The following is a 20,075-nucleotide window of genomic DNA, read 5'->3' as shown; positions in this document are numbered from 1 at the left end:
TTGTGGCACAAAATGCCGGGAGGAAAAAAAAATAAACAAATAAAGCTGGCTGCAGTGCCAAGGGGGTAAATGTTAATCAACAGTTGAAGGACTATTCCCATCACACAAAGGGATGGCATATCGCTAGGATGTGCCATCACTTTGCGATTGGTAGGGGTCCGACTGTCGGGAACGCCAACGATCCTGAGATTGAAGGGAATTAGCGGGGATTCTTGCACAGCGGAGCTCTAGATTTTGCAATAAGGGAGTAACAGCATTTTACAATAAATAAACATATTTAACAATGTCAAGGGGTTTCCATCTGTTAGAGGGTTGTAATTCTATGTGGATGATCAGGCTGTCAAACAAAATAACTGATAAATGGCATTTCCCCCGACTCCGGCATTGTAAGTGTTCTCATGGAAGGCAACATTCCCATCAGCTCATACAGATGCTTTGACAAAAGACATCCTTAATAATGATAATCTGCTATAGTAAATACGCGATGTGGCTTGTGAATACAACAGACACAGCGTGTCATTAGTGACTCGAAACCTTTGCTGATCTTGTTTCTTGGGAGCTTTGTTTCAGTGACAGATGTCAGACGTTTCCTACTTGTTTTGCAGGCTCTACAGAACTTTCAGGGATGCCAAGTATGTCTACATGCTCCTGGAAGTGTGTCTTGGTGGTGAACTCTGGAGTATCCTCAGAGACACGTGAGTTGTGTAAAGGAGATAATATTTGTAATGTTAGATGATTGTCGTAACAAATGTCAGTCTGTTATAACTGTAGACAATTTGTATAATCAATATGAAGGCAGCTGATGTAGAGTTCTGCCAGTAATGTAATTATATATAGATATTAATATATCATTTATCATTTTTTATATTTCACTGTCTTTGTGAAAATGTGCTTATTTATATGCAGAGGTTTATCTAATACATATTATTGAAATGTTTCCTTTTTATTAACAGGAACATTGCATTAATAGAGCAGGAAATCTGCAGTGAATTCAAATTTTTCATTTCTTGCCCGTCAGTCCATCAAAAAACACAACTTCTTGTATGGCAGTTAACATAATCCTGACCTCTTTTAAGGACAGTTGTGGGGTATTGATTTTTCCCGCCACTGCTGTATTAACGGCTTCATAATAGTAACAATTCCAGGAGTCAACAACAGGACAAACTTTTATGGCACCCAAGGCAAAAATGCACCCCTCCAACACATATCAAAAATGCGATTTCAGTACCAACCATTTCAGTCTTTAAATCACTGAAAAATAACTATATATTTGTTTAAAATCACTGAATAGGCCATACTCCCTAATAAAGACAGGTATAAGACCTCCCTGCAGGACGCAGACAAACCACAATGCTACACAGAGGGAGATTGCACAGGTGTAATATACTGAGGAACATCCACTCACACACAACTACTATTCATGAGAGGGGTGGCCGCTTAGTATTATCATTGCACACAAATGTAGCTTTTACAATCAGTAACATGGGTGCAGATAGTGCACCATGCTGGCTTACGGCCTATTAGTCACACCCATAATATTAAACAAGGCGGGCTGCCCAGCACCTTCCAATGTACTGATAAACCATGCTCCCCCAGCACTAGACCTGGCTGCATCCTGAAAAGATATCCATGATACACGATAAATATCAATGATAAACATGAGGTATTGGTTAATATTTTGGCCAAAATCGCAAACTCGCAACCTGCGTCAAGTGTCCCCATCGTATTGCGAGTCCCTATTCTCCTATCGCAAACAAATCACTGAAAAATAACTATATTAGTTTAAAATCACTGAATAGGCCATACTCGCTCATAGAGGCAGGTATAACACCTCCCTTTTCATTCCAGTCTTTAGTACTAGTCAGATCAGTGACCATACAGTAATACCACTTCATTGCTCATATAATAGTACTAACCAAGTAAACATCCAATACCACCAGACACAATGACAATATACTATCTATTGTGCCCATATAATAGTGGCCCCATTGGCATTCCAGTTTGTAGATTTATTTTAGGGAATTGTTTTATATCTAGTCTGAAAAGTTTGTTTATTGTTCTAAACCTTTTGCATTGCCAAAAACATGTGTTTTATCCATGGAATTACTGCTCCATAAAGGGTTAAACCTTTCCTTCTTATCCTAAACGTTTGAGATCAGTGCGCATTACAATAGGCTTTAACACTGCATCTTGTCTTCTTCAAAGAGCCTTTAGAGAATATATTTCCTCTGGTCTTTGTAACTCCACCTGCCAATGAAGGGAAACTCATGCAATACACATTTTTTTCTTTAAACTGGTGTCTATGTAATAATAATATTATATATATATATATATATCTCAACTGTTACAGGACAGAATTTCCACTATGGCACTGGCTAAACTTATGGTAGTTTTTCCAGTCAAATACATTTTTAAAGAGCATCTGTCACCTGTTTTTTAGTGAATATATATATACAATCCAATATGACAGCAATATTTGAATTATGTCTCTTTTCCAAGACATTTTACTTAAAGGGGTTGTCTGGGCTTGGGGCAGTTTTTCATACCGATGACCTATCCACAGGATAGGTCATCAGTATATGATCAGTGGGTGTCCGCAGTGGCGTAACTACCGCCGTAGCAGCAGTAGCGGCTGCTACGGGGCCCGCGGCATGAGGGGGCCCGTGTCACCCGCCGGCACGGGCCCCCACCATGGCCGGAGGCTCCGCTAGCAGCCGCTATGGCTGCTACAGCGGGACGCCACTGAACAGTACGGCAGAGTAGGGAGGTATCTCCCCGCTCTGCCATTAAACAAAATACATGTATCCCCTATCCACAGGATAGGGGATACATGTGTCATCGCTGGCAGCGATAGGGAGAACGGGGGACTGAAAGTCCCCTGAAGTTCTCCATCACAAACCTCGGACTTCCGGGGTCTGTGTCGGCAGCTCCATAGAAATGAATGGAGCGCCGGTCCTGCTTGTGCGCATGTGTGACCAGCGCTCCTTTCATTTTTAGTGAGCTGCGCAGATGCCGGAAGTCAGAGGTTAGTCATGGAGAACTTCAGGGGACTTTCAGTCACCCGTTCTCCCTGTCGCTGCCAGCGATCACACATGTATCCCTTCTCCTGTGGATAGGGGATACATGTCTTTTATTAGGACACACTGTAGGTCGCATTTTTTTGGGAGGGGGGACGCTGTATGGCGTTCCCTACAGGGGGGGGACTGTATGGCGTTCCCTACAGGGGGGGACGCTGTATGGCGTTCCCTACAGGGGGGGACGCTGTATGGCGTTCCCTACACTACAGGGGGGACGCTGTATGGCGTTCCCTACAGGGGGGGACGCTGTATGGCGTTCCCTACAGGGGGGGATGCTGTATGGCGTTCCCTACAGGGGGGGGGCTGTATGGCGTTCCCTACAGGGGGGGGGCTGTATGGCGTTCCCTACAGGGGGGGCTGTATGGCATTCCCTACAGACCACCCCTGTAGGGAACGCCATACAGACTCCCTGTAGGTGACGCCATACAGTCCCCCCTGTAGATAACGCCAGACAGCCCCCTCTGTAGGGAACGCCATACAGCCCCCCTCGTAGATAATGCCATACAGCCCTCTCTGTAGATAGTGCCATACAGTCCCCCCTGTAGATAGCGCCATACAGTCCCCCTGTAGATAGCGCCATACAGCCCCCCTGTAGATAGCACCATACAGCCCCCCCTGTAGGGTAACGCCATACAGTCCCCCCCTGTAGGGGACGCCATACAGTCCCCCCTGTAGGGAACGCCATACAGTCCCCCCTGTAGGGAACGCCATACAGTCCCCCCTGTAGGGAACGCCATACAGTCCCCCCTGTAGGGAACGCCATACAGTCCCCCTGTAGATAGCGCCATACAGCCCCCCTGTAGATAGCGCCATACAGCCCCCTGTAGATAGCGGCATACAGCCCCCCTGTAGATAGCGCCATACAGCCCCCCTGTAGATAGCGCCATACAGCCCCCCCCATGTAGGGAAAGCCATACAGTCCCCCCCTGTAGATAACACCATACAGTCCCCCTGTAGATAACGGCATACAGTCCCCCCGTAGATAATGCCATACAGCCCCCCCCCCCCCCCGTAGATAACGCCATACAGGCCCCTCTGTAGATATCTACAAAGGGGGCTGTATGGCGTTATCTACAGGGGGGCTGTATGGCGTTATCAAAAGGGGGGGTTTGTAAAAAAGGCACTATCTACAAGGGGGGGGGCTGTGTGACACCCGGGGGAGGGGGGGCCCTTGTCAAAAGTTTGCTATGGGGCCCAGTCTTTCCTAGTTACGCCCCTGGGTGTCCGACACGTTCACCGATCAAGTGAACAGGAGCAGAGCTGTAGTACTGCAGCACGGCCGCTATACAGTGGTTGGAGCCATCTGCTTTTGGCACCATGCACTGCATAACATCTGGTACCCGGAAGCAACAGAAACAGCTGATCGGTCCGGGGTCTAAGTGTTGGACCCCCCCCCCCGCCCGATCATATACTGATGACCTATTCTGTGGATAGGTCATCAGTATAAAATACAGCCCAGTGTCTTGACAACTCCTTTAAGAGTGAATCAGTGCAACGCCTCATGCACACGTGTTACAGCTCAGCAGAACTTCCTGGTTGTACGAAGCCATAATTGTGCACCTGTAGACTTCTATGGAGCCATCCTTTACCTCCATAGGCCTCCAACATCCAGAATACGACAGAGGACCATACTGTGGCACACTGTGTGCATAAGGATTATACCTGCCACTGATTGGGACTGGGAGATCACGTGTCTGTTTAAAAAGGACTTGTTACTTTTCTGACATGTCTGAGTTGGTGAATAATTGTATTCTCCATGGAGTAACAATTCTGTAACATCTTTTCGTTAAACTCTGCGTTGTGCTGTTCCTCTGTTATTTCTTCTAGAAATGTATGAATAAATTGACGACTGGCTGAAACCAGCTGGGGATGTGTCCCTGCACAGCCTGACAATATCCAATTAGTGCTGACAGAGTGAGATAACATCCCATTTGACAAAGGGAATGGTAACACCCAATTTTCCATTAATTAATAATTTCTAGGAGGAATAATAGAGGAACAACACAATGCAGAGGTCTAAGAAAATATGTACTACAATTGTTATTTCATGGGTAGCACAAGTATTTACTAAAATAGACATGTCATGAGAGGTGACAGGTTCTCTTTAATGAATTGACAGCATAGAGAGTTAGCTAATAAATTATGTATTTATAGAGGGCTGGATATTAGAAGAATATTGTAATGAATATCCATGAGCTACCACTTTATTATAAACAGTTGAAATTTCGAAACATCACACTATAAAATATATGAGGAAATAACTTTCACATAATAAATAGTATATTTATCAAATCACTCTAAAATGCTTGATCCCAACGTATAGAAAAAATTAATTTAATAGTCAAATATAAACCTAAAATGGCTTTTGTAACATTGAAATAAAAGGAGATGGAGTATTTCACTATTTACCATGTGCAAAGCCGGTAGATACAACACACTACAGTAGATTAACACAGTTCATGACGTACAGATATGAAAAGATGTGTAAAAACAAGGGTAAATATAATACCAAAGACCAGATTAGAGACAGTAATTATTCTCAGTATTTCTTTAATGTATAGATTTAATGGTAGATATGCTAATTAAAGTTATATCACCATGGGTTCCATGCCAATTGCCTTCGTTACCTTGCTCTTATACCAGCAGTCATCAAAGGCTTTTAGATAAATGGATTTACTTCCATTCATTTGCTGCATTAATAAATACCAGTACCTTAATACTCTGCTTCAAAACTTATCAATTGTATTGATTGATTTATTTTTATTTATTTTATCTCAGGGGCTCTTTTGAGGAAGGGACTGCTCGTTTCTGCATTGGGTGTGTTTTAGAAGCTTTTGACTACCTGCACAATCGAGGGATTGTCTACAGAGACCTGAAACCAGAGAACCTTCTTCTTGATTCTGAGGGATATATAAAGATGGTTAGTAGTACAATGTGGTGTGGTAGTGGCCTAATAATTCTAATACAGTATTTTTGAGTAGATATGAACATTATCTACTCAAGCACGTTTTCTTCTTGACTGACAGTTTTTTGGTGTAGAAAATGTTTTACTCACGCACCTTTGCAAATAGCTAGACCAAAGCTTCAAGTGGCCACTAGTTCAGACCAGATGTACATTGTCGAAGAGTTTACTAAAAAAGCTGCATTTACACCAAATTTGGATGCAACATTTTTTTTAAATGGCGCACGTCACATAAAAATTGCAGCAATTTTGCTGTTGAAAAAAACATCAGCAAAATAACACTTATAAATGTATTTCAAATGGTTTATTTAAAGTGGAATATTCCCCAAAAACTTACTGATGATTTACTTAAAAATGACTTTATTAAATGTATCCTTGCTCGGATAGGCATTATGGAAGGTTGTATGTCAAAATTTGTTAACACAGAACTTTACACATATGTTTGAATGTTTTTCTGGGACAGCATTATAACTTCTGTTTTAACTTGAATTGGCGTTCTTTAGGTAGATTTTGGGTTTGCAAAAAAAATTGGACCAGGAAAAAAGACATGGACGTTCTGTGGTACTCCTGAATATGTGGCCCCAGAGATCATCATGAACCGAGGACATGACTTTGGGGCAGATTACTGGTCACTTGGTATACTCATCTATGAACTCTTAACTGGAAGGTGAGTAACCACTTTATTCTACAGACGTATTTTGAAGGGAACTGGAAAGATTGTCAAAAGGCTGTCGTACACATTACAACTCAGACTCCAGTATTGGATTGTATCGCATCTTTGATATACCTGTGGTTAAAGAATGACTATCTTTTCATTCCATTTGAGGCTAGTGGTTTTTTTTTTTGTCGATGGCACTGATGTAGTTGATAATAATAGATGTATACATGTGTATTTTTAAACCAACAATAAAATGTAAAACGCATACTGAAATTCATGAAAATTCAAGCCTGACCTGCCAAATACTTGTAAACATATGTTCTAGAAATAAACATTCTTGTCACCAAAATTATACACATAGACTGTAAAATTATTCAAGGCATGTCGTAATAACTATTGTAAAAACGTAGTCAAAATGACACAAGGTTCAAGTAGTGCTCCACACGTGTTTGCTTTGGGTTTTAGAAATTAAATTGTTTAATTCCTTTCTTGCAACAAAAAAATCTCAGAAAAATCAGCTGATCAAAAAAATTATATAGTAAAAAGTAACCTTTAATTAATAAATTGGAATAAAAACGGTAAAATTATTATCCCTCCAAATAATGATGCAAAAAATAATAATAAGGGTGAGGGGAGAGGGTTTTTTTATTTTGTTCATTGAGTTGAGACAACAGGAAAAACAACTGGCCCTGGTATACCATATCAGGTCACCCTTCCTAGTCGGAGTAACACCCCTACTCAAGGGACGATTCCAACCTCCAACCTGTACCCTAGATACCCTATTAATGGCCTAGCCAATTCTTTATAGTGGATATCAGGTACAGTGGGACCTAGAGAGGCAAGTGCACAAATAGAAAAAAATATATATATGCAAAAACTCCAAACTGTGCAAAACAATGGGTAGGCACAAATAAATAAAAAAATAAAAATTATACCCAGCAAAAAGATATACTTATGCAAATATCTATTTGTGCACTTTCCTCTCTAGGTCCCACTGTACCTGATATCCACTATAAAGAATTGGCTAGGCCATTAATAGGGTATCTATTGGTTGAAGGTATCCCTTGAGTAGGGGTGTTACTCCGACTAGGAAGGGTGACCTGATATGGTATACCAGGGTCAGTTGTTTTTCTTGTTCTCCCAACTCAATGAACAAAGAAAAAAACCTCTCCCCTGAGCCTTATTATTATTTTTGTGCATCATTATTTGGAGGGATAATCATTTTCCCTTTTTTAACCGAATTTATTAATTAAAGGTTACGTTTTACTGTCATTTTTTTGATCAGCTGATTTTTCTGTGATTTCTTTTTTGACTACATAATCACGGACTATACTTTTGGCCTGCCAAAGCCGCTATATTTGTTTGGTTCTGTGAACTTTCTTGCAACAAGTATAAGATGTGTAGCTGCATGCAGCATGTGTTACTGTATCTGAATGATATGGAGAGATAATTTCCCAATAAGCAAGCTCATTTGGTTGTCTGAAATTGATAACAGGGTCTGCATTTTTCTTCTCTAAAAAGAGAGTCATTCTTGTTCATAGTTTATATCTGGTATTGCAGTTCACCATCATTCAAGTGATGACTAAATTATAATAGGTGTGCCCAGCTTAAAGGGGTTATCCAGGATTAAAAATCGATTGCTGCTTTGTTCTACAAACCGCACCATTCCTGTTCATGGGTTGCGTTTGGTATTTCAGCTTAGGTCCATTAAAGTTAATGAGACTGAAATGCAATACCACAAAAAACATGTGGACAGGTATGGTGCTGGTTTTGGAAGAAAGCTGCCATGTTTTTCAAATCCTGGTCACCCCCATAACATAATAGTGTTCATTTTAAAATCGAATGATCCTGTCCTACATTTCATTGTCAGAGTAAATGTGTAGAACACATGGATATGTTCTGCTGAAACCAGGACAACTCCTGCCATCAAAATAATAACACATTGTTCTACAGTGATATTTATGGTCTAAACCAGACATGGGCAAACTACGGCCCGCGGGCCACATACGGCCCGTTAGGCTTTTTAATCCGGCCCGCCGAACTTGTCCAAATTATAGTAAAAACCTCCTTTTTTTTCCCCTTTCCCTGCAATGCCCACGTTTTCCCAATAGATGGCGCACTCAAAACACATTGACCGTTGTTAATGTGGCGCGTATTTCTCTTTATTTCACTTTAATTTTCACTTCGTTTCACGTCACCATTAAGCCCTTCAGCTGCAGGTAGGATATTTAATACAGCCTATGTCTGTGTGCTTGGCAACGATACACGTGTACTGTTTGCGCGTGAAGGCGAGGGTGTCCGTGGCGAGTTTGTAGAGCGCGCGGTCAGGACAATCCATCCATGATTTTGCGGAGTTTAACACAAGTAGATATTATTGAGCTTGAGTATTTCGTTGTGTAATAATATGTTTTGAATGTTGAAAGTGATTCCATTTTTCAATAAATGTTGATTTCTTTAACTTTGCACCTTCGATTGAAACTTATTAAAAACAGACGCAATCTTGATAAATCACAGTGCGTATGTTATTTTAATCTATTTACATTTCCTCCTCCCAGTATCTGCGAAATAGTATGTAAATGCCATATCTTGCATATTCCTTGAGACAAATTTATTAACTGATAAGGGCTATTTTTCACATTTGAAAGACAGTTAATAAATTGGGTTGTAGTGTTCTTACTGTGCTATGAGGTTTGCACACACTACATTTAATGCTTTAGTATATCCGGCCCAAACACTCCCTCCAAATGCTCCTGGCCCGGCCCCTCTGTCAAATTTTAGAACCCATTGTGGCCCGCGAGTCAAAAAGTTTGCCCACCCCTGGTCTAAACTGAAATGCGCAAAATTCTGAACCCAATCAATGACCACCATACAAAAGCAAGTTATATGTTAACTTTTTGCATCTCCAGCTCAGCATTCAAATAACATTTAAGTGTCTGCTATAAAAATGACCATACACCGATCAACCATAACGTTAAAACGATCTGTCTGATATTGTTTAGTTTCCACTCGTGCCACCAAAACAGCTCTGACTCATCGAGATATAGACTCTGCAGGACCTCTGATGGTGTCACATGATATCTGGCTCCAAGACGTTAGATGTAGATCCTTTAGGTTCTAGAAAATAGTAGAGGCCTCTATGGATCTGACTTGATTTTCAAGCACAGCCCAGAGATCCTCGATCAGATTGAGATCTTGGCAATTCAGAGACCAAATTAACATCTTGAACTCTTTTTCATGTACCTTTCTGAACAAATTTTCCATTGTGCATTATCCTGCTGAAGAAGCGACTGCCATCAGGGAATACCATTGACATGAAGTCTGCCTAGTTTACAGAAATGTTTAGGTAGATGGTACGAGTTAAAGTAACATCCATATGAATGCCAAGACCCAAGGTTTCCCAGCAGAACGTTGCCCAGAGCATCACACTGCTTCTGCTGGCTTGCCTTCTTCCCATAGTGCATACTTCTTCCCAAGGTTAGCAGCATACATGAACCCGGCCGTACACATTTTGTAAAATATATCGTAATTAATTAGACCAGGCCACTTTCTTTCTTTGATCCATTCTCCAATTCTGATGCTCACGTTTCTTTTGTAGGAAGAGGGATCAGCATGGGCACTGTGACTGGTCTGCGGCTATGTAGCCTTAAACGCAGCAAGCTTTTACGCACTGTGTGTTCCTATCTATCATAGCCAGCATTCACTTTTTCAGCAATTTATGATACAGTAGCTCTTCTATGACTAGCCTTTGCTTCCCAAAAGCATCAATGAGCCTTGGGTGCCCATGATCCTGTAGTTAAAAATAGAAGAAATTCAATAAAGAATTCAGTTGTCTCGTTGGTGCTTGTAGTCCTTCACATTAGGAGTGCATGGAGGAGGGCTTGTAGGCTTTCAAGGATGATCCATACGAATAAGTTTTATCAACACAACCATATAAATATATAATTTTTTATTGGCAACTCATTCAAAAAGAAAAAAGTGAACAGAGTGCAGGTAAGTTGTGAGCGCTTACGCATTTCGAACAGAGTCATTCTTAATCATAGCGTACTTCACTGTGACACTACACATTATTTAAAACCACAGTTAACCAATCCTGTCACCTACATAACAGACTTCACAGCTTCCATTAATACAATCACCTTTACATCATTATGTTAACCACCAACCACAGTGATACACTGCATAAACATACAGCATTAATGAATCGTTTTTAAATGCATAGATCTATATAATAACACACTCTCTCAATAACGTCTCTTAAAGAAAATGTAATCCCATTTAATCGTTAGTACATACAACTACTCGCTTTCAGCTGAGACCATGTCACCATAATTACTCAAGTATATTAGCATAGAACGACCAAATAGGTCCTATATAATTTGAATAAATATCCTAGACAGAATTCAATAGAGATATAATAGATCATTTTTTCCAGTTTAACCCCTTTGGGAACCTTGTTTCCAATTGCAAAATCCAAAAAAGCTTCCCTAGTTAGGAGATATCTCTTCCTGCCTCCACCCCTTGTGGGTTTTTTAACCAGTTCTCTACCATAGAACCTGAAGTGTTCATTGGTGTTCATCACCCGATGCATTCCTAGTGTTTTTATTAACATCTGCAATATGCTATGCTATTTGTGTCTTCAACTTACGAGTAGTGCAACCAATATAAAGTTGCTTACACTTATAGCATACACCACATGGTATGAATTACAGTTAATGAACACATCTATTTTATATGTTTCTTTTTTGTTACTATTGAATGCAAAAAAAGATTATTGGCCATGATCCTGTTGCCGATTCAACGGTTAACATGGAGTCCTACACAAGATTTGCAGTTTTGAAGATGCTCTGACCCAGTCATCTAACATCACAATTTGTCCCTTGTCAAAGTCGATCAGATCCTTTTGTTTGCCCATTTTTCCTGCTTACAACATATCAATTTAAAGATCTGACTGTTTATTTGCTGCCTAATATATCCGACCCCTACAAAGGTGCCCTTGTAACAAGATTATCAAGGTTATTCACTTGACCTGTCAGTGGTTTTAATATTATGGCTGAACGGTGTATACAGACGCAAAACTAAAGACCATAAACAGCACTGTTGCATGTGAATGAGAATAGACATGTAAATCTTGAAGGAGTATAACATTTATATGTTTTCTTAGTCCTCCATTCTCTGGAACAGATCCCATCAAGATTTATAACATGGTATTGAAAGGCATTGAAAAGGTAGACTTCCCACATCGCATTGGACGTCGCTCTGAAGATCTTATTCGTAGGCTGTGCAGGTAATGAATATCAAACGTTGTTGTATACTCTACGGCTGGAGGGGGTGGTAAGCCCATGGGAAATACGGATAGTGCTTCACTGAAAGGTTAATGGTTGCTTCAATAGTTCTCTACCAGGAGGTGATAAAAACAAATGCAGTCAACTGATATGAAAGTGTTCCGTACAGACAATATTTAGCAGATTATTGTCACGTAAGGAAAAAAAGGGGTTAGGGAACCGCAAAAAAAATCAATAAAATGTGATAAATTTGACAAGGAATTAACTAAAATATACAGGCAGGATTGTTCCATTCTGCATCTTTTATTGTCATGCAGAATTCATGCATTTAGGATTACCATGTGTTACATTATAATGTACTACACTATAATCTATCTGCATTAAACATTATTATTATGACAGTGTAATGGAAAAATAATTGAATACGTGTGTACAGGGGAAAGTAAATGCACCAGACAGTGTTGTTTAAAAATTATGTTATCTCATTCTCTACTGCTGGGTTTACATAGAAATACGTGTGGACACTCTGATTAAACATCTACAGAGTGAGATGGAGAGAGTTGCCAAGCTTGAATTGTCTTGGATAGCAAGAATTCATAGTTTAAAAATGTTGTATTTACCTAAACTTTTGTATGTAATGAAAGGTCTTCCCTATAAGTTCTCTAATACTCCTATTAATAAATTACAGGCTTTAGTTGGGAAGTTTATATGGGCTAACGGATATTCCAGGGTATCACGTAAGGTATTATACCTAACTATTAAATTAGGAGGCATGGGTGTTCCTTACCTCGCTTTGTACCACAAAGCCTCTCTAACTGATGCATTGCGGGATTGGTGGAATCCTGTTTCTGACCATAAATGGATTCAGATAGAAAAAACCATTACTAAGCTTCAATCTACTAGACTTCTTGTGGAGGTGGGAATCTTTGCAACAGTCTGTAACGAATACCCCTTTGGCATCTATGCAGGCCACTCTGGATGCTTGGAGATATTTGTTAAAACACAAATCGTGCATTCAGATCCCCTTTGAATATCTCTCTTTAAAAGGTCTGGAATATCATATACCCCATTCTAATTTTCAGTTATGGAGGAGGTCAGGGATAGAAACTATAGATAAACTCTACTGTAATTCTATTTTTAAGTAGTTTGAGGACCTGAGCTGTGAAGCCACTTTACCAAAGATGGTATTCTATCAATACTTGCAAATTCGTCACGCTCTTCAAAGGTGTCCACAGCCGCAGGCTGTTTGCAGAACATCTCCAATTCAAAGGTTTATACTGGGTCATAAAAACTATACGAGGGGGGTGTCCATTGCATATAAAGCGTTGTTGATGTTGGGGAATGTGGAAGAGAAATTGCCATATATGCACAAATGGGATCATGATTTAAATATTCTGACAACTGTAACTCAGTGGAGAAGAGCCTGCGACTGGTTGATGCGTTCATCCCTCTGTGTGAATCATTTGGAACAGGTTAAAAAAAATACATTTATGATGGTACCTTTACCCTTCCCGACTAGTTCATGTCATTCCGGGATATTCGAAAGTGTTCTGGGAGGCTACTTTTCAGATTATCTCTTTGGTGGCTGGTTATGATTTTCTCCCAGCCCCAGATATGGCCTTATTGAATATCAGGGTAGCAGAGATGTCTCCAGAACATCGCTGGCCTGTGGCGCACATTCTAACCTCAGCGCGAAAATGTGTGGCTTTAAATTGGAAGTCTTCTATTTCTCCAACAATTACTGATCTATGTGCTAAGGTTAACTCCCATATGCATCACGAATTTGCATTAGTTTCTCATTCATCACAATTGATCGCACTTAAACTACATTGGCATGTTTGGTTAAAAAGCTCGCTGGCTCTTCTCCCCAGTGAATATAACAGTATGTGACAAGGTCATGTGCGTTCTCTACTAGAAAATATGTGACGGCTGACATGTTCGTTTGTTTGTCTCCTGATATTTTGTATTAAACCTACAAGGAACCTCAAAAAAAGGGGAGAAAAGAAGGGTAGTCCCCAACAAATCTCAGAAACAACCTAAAAAGCACAAAAGCGCAGGGGACATGACACCCCAATAGAGTATAAGGATAAATAACTGCCACGTATCGTAAAACATATATAAATCTTTATTAATACATAACAATACAAGTGGTGCAATTTCCCAAATTAAGTCAATTTTGGGTTGTTCCCACTATACTATTACTACAGGGGCTTTGTCACGAAGAATCCAGCTGTAAACGATCACATCTAAATTATGAACATAGATGTTATTGTTAACAGCTCGATCCTACATGTCAGAGACACGCAGGACCCGCTGACACTGAACCCGTCAGTCCCGCAGACCTGACAGACACAGGATTCAGTGCTAGATACAGCTGCTCTGTATAGAGAATACAAAGCAGTTGTATCTCCAAAAGTAAAAAGAATGTTTAATAAAAAGTATTTAGGAAGTTGCACTGATGAACAAATTTATTGAAATAAAAAGGTATTAAAGGTGTACATAGCCTTTAAAGCAAATATATGGGAAGATCTTGGTAGGTTTCTTACGTTATAAATATATCCTTTCATATTATATATACTATACATGCATTATATTGGCTGCAGTTTATTGTTTGAACTTTTTTTTGTACTAATATCAATGTTTTTTTAAACAATTAAATTGCTAAATAGTTAAATTCCCATCTATGAGTGCAATGCACAAACGATTACTCCTGGCGACAAAGGAACTTAAGGGACACCGGCCTGCGTCTATATCCATTAGTATATAGTCTTCTGAAAGCAAGTGAGCCAGCACTCAGCTATGTTTTATGTTCAAAACAACCATTAAGATCCTGTGCAGTCTGATGTATAAAAGCTTTTCAATCAAAATTTTTATTTTCAGACCCCTTAAAAAGAACAAAAACATTTTCATTTTCAGGATATTTTTACAGTATATTTATTTTGGTCTTTTTTGTGAAATGTAGGCCTTTAACCCTTGCAGGACCAGACTGATTTTCGTTTTAATTCTTTTGTTTTTTCCTTCCCGCCTTCAAAAAGTCATACGATTACAATTTTTTGTTGACACAGCCATATGAGGGCTTAATTTTTACGGGACAAGTTGTACATTCTAATGGTACTATTTAATATTATGTGTGATGTACTGGGAAGCTGGAAAAAAATTCGTTTTTACAGTGTTCACTGGACGGTGAAATGACACATTACCTTTATTTTGCGGGTCAGTACGATCACGGTGATACCAGATTTATATAGTTTTTGTTATGTTTTAAAACCTTTAAAAAAAATTTAATGTTTGAAAGAAACAAAACATTTTTTGCATCGCCATATTGTGACCCCCGTAAGTTTTTTATATTTCAGTGTACAGAGCTGTGTAATGCGTCTTTTTGAACATGTAAAGATATACCATTTTGATACCATTTTTAGGGAATGTCTGGCATTTAGAGCACTTTTTATAAAAAAATTTTGAGGGGTTGATGTAACAAAAAAACTGAGATTCTGCCTTTTGATCTTTTTTACAGCTGCAACGTTCACCGTATTAGATTAATATTTTTATATTTTTATAGTTTGGGCATTTTTGGACGTGGAAATACCTAATGTGTTTATGTTTCGTTTTGTTTATTTTTATATGTGATCTAGGGAAAAGGGAATGATTTGAATAATATATTTTTTAAATATTTTTTTATTTTTTTTTTTTAATTACTATTTTTTAGTCCCCCTAGGGGGGCTTGAACTCACAATAATTAGATCGCTTATACCATAGACTAGAATATTGCAGTCTATGGCAAAATCAGTGTATTGCTATTGAGATTTGCTCCAGGCAGGTCTCTAGCAATTTTCATATAGCAGGGCTGGGAGCATTCACAAGGCTCCCAGCTGGTATAGTAATACACTTGCTCCCGTGATCTCACCATGCGGGAACCAGTGACTGGCGTCAAAGGAAATGGGAAAACACCTCAGATGCCGTTGGTCACATCTGACACCGGCATCTGAGGGATTAAATGCTTGTAATCAGAGATGTCTCTGATCATAAGCATTGCCGCTGGGTTACTGTGTGTAACATAGCAGAGACCCGGCAACTATGGCACCCGATCGGCTTCTGAGCGGGCACGATGTTTAAATACCCTTTTCCCTACTTAAATATACAGATTAGCGATGGGAAAGGGTTAAATAGAGGGAGTTTAGGCCTAATGCACATGACCATGGTTTTTTGTCTGGGTGCTATCGGCAATCTTGCGGATAGCACACGGACCCATTGATATACATAGCCCCATACTCACAACTGGGATGTTCACATATCCTTGTGGGGCCCGTGAGTCCAGGCCACAAAAACTCAGGAAATGTAATTTTACTATCTGTATTTGTGGATCATGTGACCTACTCAGGGGGTTGGGAGAAAATGGTGACATCAATTCCATGTTTCCTTTTCTTTTCGATCCTTTAATACTGATGACACACGGATGCACTACAGAACGTTTTTTGCAAACAAATGGACCGCAAATACAGTCAACGAATCCATGTTTTTTGTGGACCGCAAAATCACCACAGTATTGTTCATTAGGCTTTCATCTCTTGTTGTTTGCTCTAAAAGTGGACTGGACAGCTTGATATTTTGTAGCTTGCTGTTCAAGATTAAAGGGTGTATAGGATCAGTAAAAGACTTAATGATATCTAAAATAAAATATGTAAAATATATTGCTTCTTATTTAAAGGACTTCTAATATTATTGACATATGTATTTAAAGAAGTTGCCTCACAATGACTACCCCAGTCAATACGCCCTACTGAAGACCCACTGTATGCTTTGAAGCCCCCCCCCCAATGAGCCCGAGTTGCGAGCGGCTGACAAACAGGGGCTCTTACTTTGGCAGACTTGAATCATCTATGAATTACTTGGATGGCCATTCACTTGAACGGAAACTAGGGGCTTCCATCTGAAAAGGAATTGTCTTCGTAAAAAGGATGTTCTCAAATGGAAGAACTAGAGATATGTGAGATGCATTGGTTAAACGAATAAAAAAAGAGCTAAGAACATTTTAACATGTACATAAACTAAGCCAAGTATGAATAGAGTTGTTATAACAACGCATTGGTGAGCTAAGATGTACAAAACAATTGTACAACTGGCCATTCATAAAGCAGGAAGCAAAGTTACTATTTTACACCACTTCATACATACTGAAGACGTGTACAAAGATCTGGCCACAAAGCCTAACACAAATCGTAACGGTCATTAAGAAAGGTAGAAAGAACTAGCGGTAATACTTTCATAAATATGGTATCAACAACACCATATTGTGGGTGGAATTATTGCTCGTTCCACCTCACCAACACTTCATCCTGACCCTTAGAACATTTTCTACTGTTGGATAAACAATCAATGCAGTGTTTTTAACCGTACATACTGTAAGTAAATAGTGTATTAGGGATGTTTTTGGATAAAGATTTTTGGTTATATATATTACTATGGCTATAAACTATTATAATAATAATAATAATAATAATAATAATAATAATAATAACAATAATAATAAGTTACATAATAACAATAAAAAAACAATAACAATGAAAATAATATAATAATATTTAGAAATAACACAATTTTTTCCATTGTCTGCTAAAAAATGTTTTTTTATCTAGTTAAAAGCATTTTAAATTCTATGAACCAAGAGAAAATTCAAAACCCTATACCATCACATAAAAAACGTAGTTAAAACTCAAGACGTTTACATATTTGGACTTGCTTTTTGAGGTATAATCTGAAAAATTATTTGAATAGTCCTAAATTAGATTGGCCATAAATTTTGAGACAGCTTGATTGTTCGGCCAACAAGTATTTCTCTTGACTCCCCCATACACGTGCATACTCCGCTGGGCTGGGCGATCATGTGTTCTCACGGAGAAAGCCATAACCAGACTCCTCTGGCAGCGGTTTATCTATTTGCAATCAAAAGGATCAGGCATATTGAAATTCAACATGCCCGACCCTTCTCTCCCCCAACAGCTGCCACCATACCATTAAATGGTAGGCCGGTCTCGCTGAAATCGGCGGGTTTAGCGGACATACATCTATATGCATGGCTAGCCTTGGTCTTTAAGGACATGTTCAGATGTGGCGGATTTGCTGGTTAATTACGTTGCGGACAGGCCACAGTGAAAATCCGCAGCAGACTTTTTTCCTTTGGTTTCTATTGCTTTTTAGGTAACTTAGTACAAACTTTGCAGAAAATAACAGTGCGGAAACTAGCTTACGATGTTGAATTTACATTCCGCAGCATGCACAGTCTGTTGCGAAGAAACAGTAGATTTTCACTGTGGATTTCAGCCTTTGCAATGCAATCTGCCATGTGTGAATCAACGGTTAAGTATGCAAATTTTACTGCAGATTCATTGCATAATTGCCACGAATTTGCAGCAAAATCCGCAGTGGGAAATTTCCGCCACTTCTTAACATGCCCTATATATGATATATTCCCAACAGGAACTTAAAGGGTTGTCTGATTTAGAAAACACATTGGGGGAGTTATATCAAAATAGGTGCAAGTGGAGTTGTCACCCATACCAACCAATCAAATTACACCTTTTATTTCTCAGCGACCCTTTGAAAAATGAAAGCAGCAACTTGATTGGTTGCCATGAGTAACTACTCCTTTGCATCAGTTTTGATAGAATCCCATAATAAAGTATTTGACAATGGAGGGGATCTAAGTTAACTGAGAGCGGTCCCCCATTTAGGACCCTCATTTATTAGCCAGAGTGGAGAGTGACTATATATTAATGGGACACCCTGTGATCATCTTATTGTCAAGAGACCTTTCTAACAAAAAGTTGTTATCCAAAGTGGTTTTTGTCATTTAAGCCATTTTTTGTAGACTTTAATTTTAATAGGAGTTTATAACGGAGGTTATAATAGTTCAAAACAAAAGTTATATATGCAGTGAATAAAAGCACATAGATCAGGGCCTGAAGAAGGAAAGAAAAGGGTGTAAAAGAAACATTGATTGGTATCTTAGAATATAAGAGGGAAGGAGTCAGATTTGATAGAATATTATTTTATGTAATAGTATTGTTATAATTAAACTTTAAAGTGACCTTGTAAGATTCTATAGTTTTAAATGTAGTCATAAATAATAAAATATTAAAAAAGTGCCTTCAAAGATAGGGGTAGTCATTTCTAGAGAAGATACAATAAGATTGGAGTGATAAGGCATAGGAAAAAGGATGACACAGAACTACAGAAGGGGATAAACTTGTAATCTGCAATCTAAGGAGACCAGCAAGAAATAGATTACATTTATTCAGGAAGGAATTAAGGAGACTGAATACACATGTTATGCTATGGAAATAGAACAAGTTGTATTTTTGCAAGTTCACAAAGGAATTTCAAATAAATGCACTTTATACATGTTTTGAAAATTCAAAAGAGTATCCAATAGAAATGAAATACTCATTTTATACAGAACAATGGCATTTAGAATTTCCTCTTCTAATGAAGATTGCCAAACATCTAGACACACGTCAAGAATATAAGCTGATACCTCCACCAATTGCTAGAATGAAGGGTCTGGAGTCCCCTCCTGCGGATATGCCTTTTTATCATAATATTCTATAATTCTAGGGATCGATAGGGTCTTCCATCCCCTCAGCAGACATATCTCAATGACCTGTAAGAAGGCATTTTAAAGTAACGAAGGGTGCTGAATAGAGCAGAACAGCTCAGAAAACACAGACTCTTGGGATACACAGGTATGCCAGTTCTCATTACACAGATTATAAAGTCCTGCAGATTGTCTGGAGTGCTCAACAACAAGATTTACCCCTTAATGACCAGCTAATTTTTTTCGTTTTTGCCTCTCTGCCTTTCAGCAGTCGTAACTTTTTTTTATTTTTCATTGACGAGGCTGTATGAGGCCTTGTTTTATGCAGTAGAAATTTTATTTATATTTGCCTACGCAGTTTGAGAGTACAAATAAAATACTGTGTAATTTATGTAATTTGTTATTGCAGCATGAATATAGAAAAAAAGAGATTTTCAGCATTTGTTTTTTAATCTTATTTTTAAATCGTTCACGTTTTATGATAAAGAACCTGTTAGATTAATTC

The 20,075-nt window shown here is 39.0% G+C and overlaps 1 protein-coding gene across 1 annotated transcript in view; it reads left to right on the top strand.

Moving 5' to 3' along the window:
- The window catches only part of LOC142663207 (cGMP-dependent protein kinase 2-like), a 158,733-nt gene that overhangs the window by 118,210 nt on the left and 20,448 nt on the right, over positions 1–20,075 (top strand). The window contains exons 14-17 of the mRNA XM_075841671.1: positions 606–695; positions 5,856–5,997; positions 6,543–6,706; positions 11,859–11,981. Coding sequence (XP_075697786.1) covers positions 606–695; positions 5,856–5,997; positions 6,543–6,706; positions 11,859–11,981 — 519 coding nt within the window. The remainder of the gene's footprint in view (positions 1–605; positions 696–5,855; positions 5,998–6,542; positions 6,707–11,858; positions 11,982–20,075) is intronic.

Source organism: Rhinoderma darwinii, chromosome 11 (genome assembly GCF_050947455.1).
Source record: "Rhinoderma darwinii isolate aRhiDar2 chromosome 11, aRhiDar2.hap1, whole genome shotgun sequence".
NCBI classification, from domain to species: Eukaryota; Metazoa; Chordata; class Amphibia; order Anura; family Rhinodermatidae; genus Rhinoderma; species Rhinoderma darwinii.
This window is presented reverse-complemented; position numbering and strand designations above follow the sequence as displayed.